This window comes from Cupressus sempervirens, chromosome 10, assembly GCF_028749045.1.
Source record: "Cupressus sempervirens isolate cs-2001-9-10 chromosome 10, ASM2874904v1, whole genome shotgun sequence".
NCBI classification, from domain to species: domain Eukaryota; kingdom Viridiplantae; phylum Streptophyta; class Pinopsida; order Cupressales; family Cupressaceae; genus Cupressus; species Cupressus sempervirens.
In genome coordinates this window covers 884,449,742-884,452,674 of record NC_143127.1, presented here as the reverse complement: position 1 = coordinate 884,452,674, position 2,933 = coordinate 884,449,742, and the positions used below count along the sequence as shown (strand labels likewise).

The 2,933-nt window shown below is 36.8% G+C and overlaps 1 protein-coding gene across 1 annotated transcript; it reads right to left on the bottom strand.

The window, feature by feature from the left end:
• Window positions 1–466: 466 nt before the first annotated feature.
• LOC149536817 (protein kinase PVPK-1-like) lies at window positions 467–2,629 on the bottom strand. The gene is made up of 2 exons (XM_089806447.1): window positions 2,076–2,629; window positions 467–1,513 (listed from the first exon to the last, which is right to left on the bottom strand). The coding sequence occupies exons 1-2, from the start codon at window positions 2,627–2,629 to the stop codon at window positions 760–762; spliced, it is 1,308 nt and encodes a 435-aa protein (XP_089662573.1). The 3' UTR covers window positions 467–759.
• Between the last annotated feature and the right edge of the window lie 304 nt (window positions 2,630–2,933).

Genomic DNA, 2,933 nt, shown 5'->3' with positions numbered 1-2,933 from the left:
TTTTGGCACTTGTTTTCCATAAGAGTTTAATAGCCAGATGATGTTAGGTGTGCAGCAGGTGGTTTGTGGCAGCAACCTGACGTGAGAAGAATGAAGTCAGATGGTGTTGGCTGTGTCGCAATTAGTTTCTGAGAATGTCATGTCAAAAACTCATCTCTGTCTGATTTATAATTTAATAAAAATATCTCATAATATGACAGTGATATTATTTAGAACTATATTCAAAACTACTAGTTTTGTGTAACAGAATAAGGTTTGGAGAATTTGATGTAAACAGTAGAATATATAAAAGATATGTAATATACAATATTTTTATGAGGATACATATTTTCAGATAAAAGATCTAGAACAGAAAACTTTTAATTCAGATATTCATAATTTCATAAAAGAATGGTTTTATAACGCAAGAGTCTACAACACAATGGTAATTTGTGAGCCTCTGATTGGGGAGGTCTAAAACTGAAATTTCAAAAAAAATTGATGGAGGGTTCAGACTTGGGAGCAGTCTACCAGAGGCATGAAGCTTGTGACCTGTGAGCTACCAACCAGTAATGACCACCACAGAAATGTTTTATCAACCTAATACAGGTGCACTCATGCCTGAAACTTCTTTGGCTAAGAGCCAAGGACTGAGATCTATCCATTATGCCAAAATTGCCTGATGCACAATGTCGACCTCATCCCTTATGATGTCGGAGCCTTGCACCCAACAAGACTTCATCCCTGTTAGACTCATTGAAAACCAAAATATACCCCACATTAGCTGTGGGAATCCTCTTCACCATCTTGGTCACATTTATAGGATCCAGGAACTATTGGAGGTGAGGAACGAAGCACCAATGCCCAACTTATTCTATTGAAGAATGGATGTTTCTTGATTTCAGAAGCACCATTTTTGTATCCCAGCCTTTTTGCAGGATCCTTCACCAATAACTGCTTGATCAGATCCTTTGCAGCAGAGCTCACACTTTGAGTTCTCGGGAAAACAAGAGACCCACCCCTGATATTTGCAGATGTGCTTATGTCATCATGTCCCAGAAAAGGTGTTCTACCATAAAGCATATCATACAAAACAACCCCAAAAGCCCACCAGTCCACAGCACTTCCATAGCCCTTTCCCTCTGCAATCTCTGGAGCCATATATTCATACGTACCCACGGCTTTCATGGAATGGAAACCTGTAGGTTCTGTTTGTAGCTCGGGCAAGGAAGAAGCTAGCTTTTTCTTTTTCCTGTTGCCACTTGATTTCATCTTTTTCTTTGTATCACACATGTTTCCTAGGTTAAAACAGGAAATAGCCCTAAGGGTGTCTTCAATGGAAGGCCATTTCAAGGGCAGTGAAGAAGATCTTGCCGAAGATGGATTGAAATGGTCTTGGATGGCTAGATCAAAATCTACAACCATGATATGGCCGTCTTCTTTTATCAGAATATTTTCCGGTTTGAGATCTCTGTATATAATTCCAAGCATATGGAGATATTCCAATGCTAAAAGTACCTCCGCAGCATAAAACCTGTCATTTCGAGCATTTATTTTGTTATTCCACAATCACACGAAAAATATGTGCTTATCCATGCATAATTTTGACATACAATACCCAGATATTGATGATTCTTTAAAAATATGTCTTCTCATGGATAGCTAAAAGTAAAATATGAATTTTAAAACCTTAAATGTGAATTGTTAAAAAAAACTCCAAAAGCATCACGCGAAAATATGTGCATATCGATTCATAATTTTGAAATACAATATCCAGATCTTTTTGATGGTTTGAACATTTCATGCTCATGGATAGCTAAAATTAAAATACCAATCTCGAAACCCTAGATTTGAATCAATAAAAAGATCTCCAAAAGCCTGTGAAATTTCGAAATCCCGATCACAAATTGATGGATAAATTTAAAAGTCCAATCTGTAGACCGTAATGATGCTTAAAAACTAATGATTCAGACCTGCTAATGCATAGTTGAAATATGAATCTTAAAGTCCTAATTTCAATTGTTAAACAAGAATTTCTCCGAAAACCTAAAAAATTTCAAAAACTTGATGGCAAATTTTCCCCCTGAAAATCATACCTTGTGTCTTTTTCAGAGAAGAAACCTCCAGGCTGTTTATTTCGAACCTCATACAAGTCTCCTCCTGGGCAGTAGTCCATTACAAGAACAGTATACATGTCCATCTCGAAGGAATAATATAATGTGGGAAGAAACGGATGGTCCAGCAATTGGAGCACATCAATTTCATTCTCAATACTTGTGGACTTATTGATGCTCTCCAAATGTGCTCTGTTCATCACCTTCAGCACAAAATACAGCTCTGAATCCTCAAGCTGGGTTAAAAATATAAATCCTGCACACCCACTTCCTATTCTCTTTATGATATTAAAGTGTCTCTGAGACAAGCATTTATCTTTCTCCAATACGGCATTTATGGCCTCCCAATGTGCGGATTTTCTGTGGTGAGGCCTTGGCTGTGTTTTGCTGAGGGTACTTTTGACGCCATTGATCCTGCTGAAGCTCATATTATCATCAGCGCTGCGGCTACTTTGAACATCTTCCTTTTTAATTTGGTGCGCAATCTGATTTATTGTTACATTGCTATTTTCTTGTCTGTGAGCATTACCCGCCATTGAAGATGTTTCTGTAACCATTTCAAATATTAGGAAAATGTTTAATTTTTCATATTGGGATTATATCTCGGAGGTTTAGACTATATAATCATTTTGAAACATTTGGGATCTTCACCTCATATGGGGCCGACCATTTCAAATATTAGGAAAATGTTTAATTTTTCATATTGGGATTATATCTCGGAGGTTTAGACTATATAATCATTTTGAAACATTTGGGATCTTCACCTCATATGGGGCCGACCAATTTATAGGAAAAAATTTAAATAAAAAGAGAGGATATTCATGAAGTTGGATCCTTTCT

Excerpts from the sequence above, each read along its gene's own strand:
- LOC149536817 (XM_089806447.1), bottom strand. The coding sequence starts at position 2,629 with ATGGCGGGTAATGCTCACAGACAAGAAAATAGCAATGTAACAATAAAT. Across the intron at positions 1,514-2,075 it reads TTCTCTGAAAAAGACACAAG|GTTTTATGCTGCGGAGGTAC; the intron begins GTATGATTTTCA and ends TCGAAATGACAG.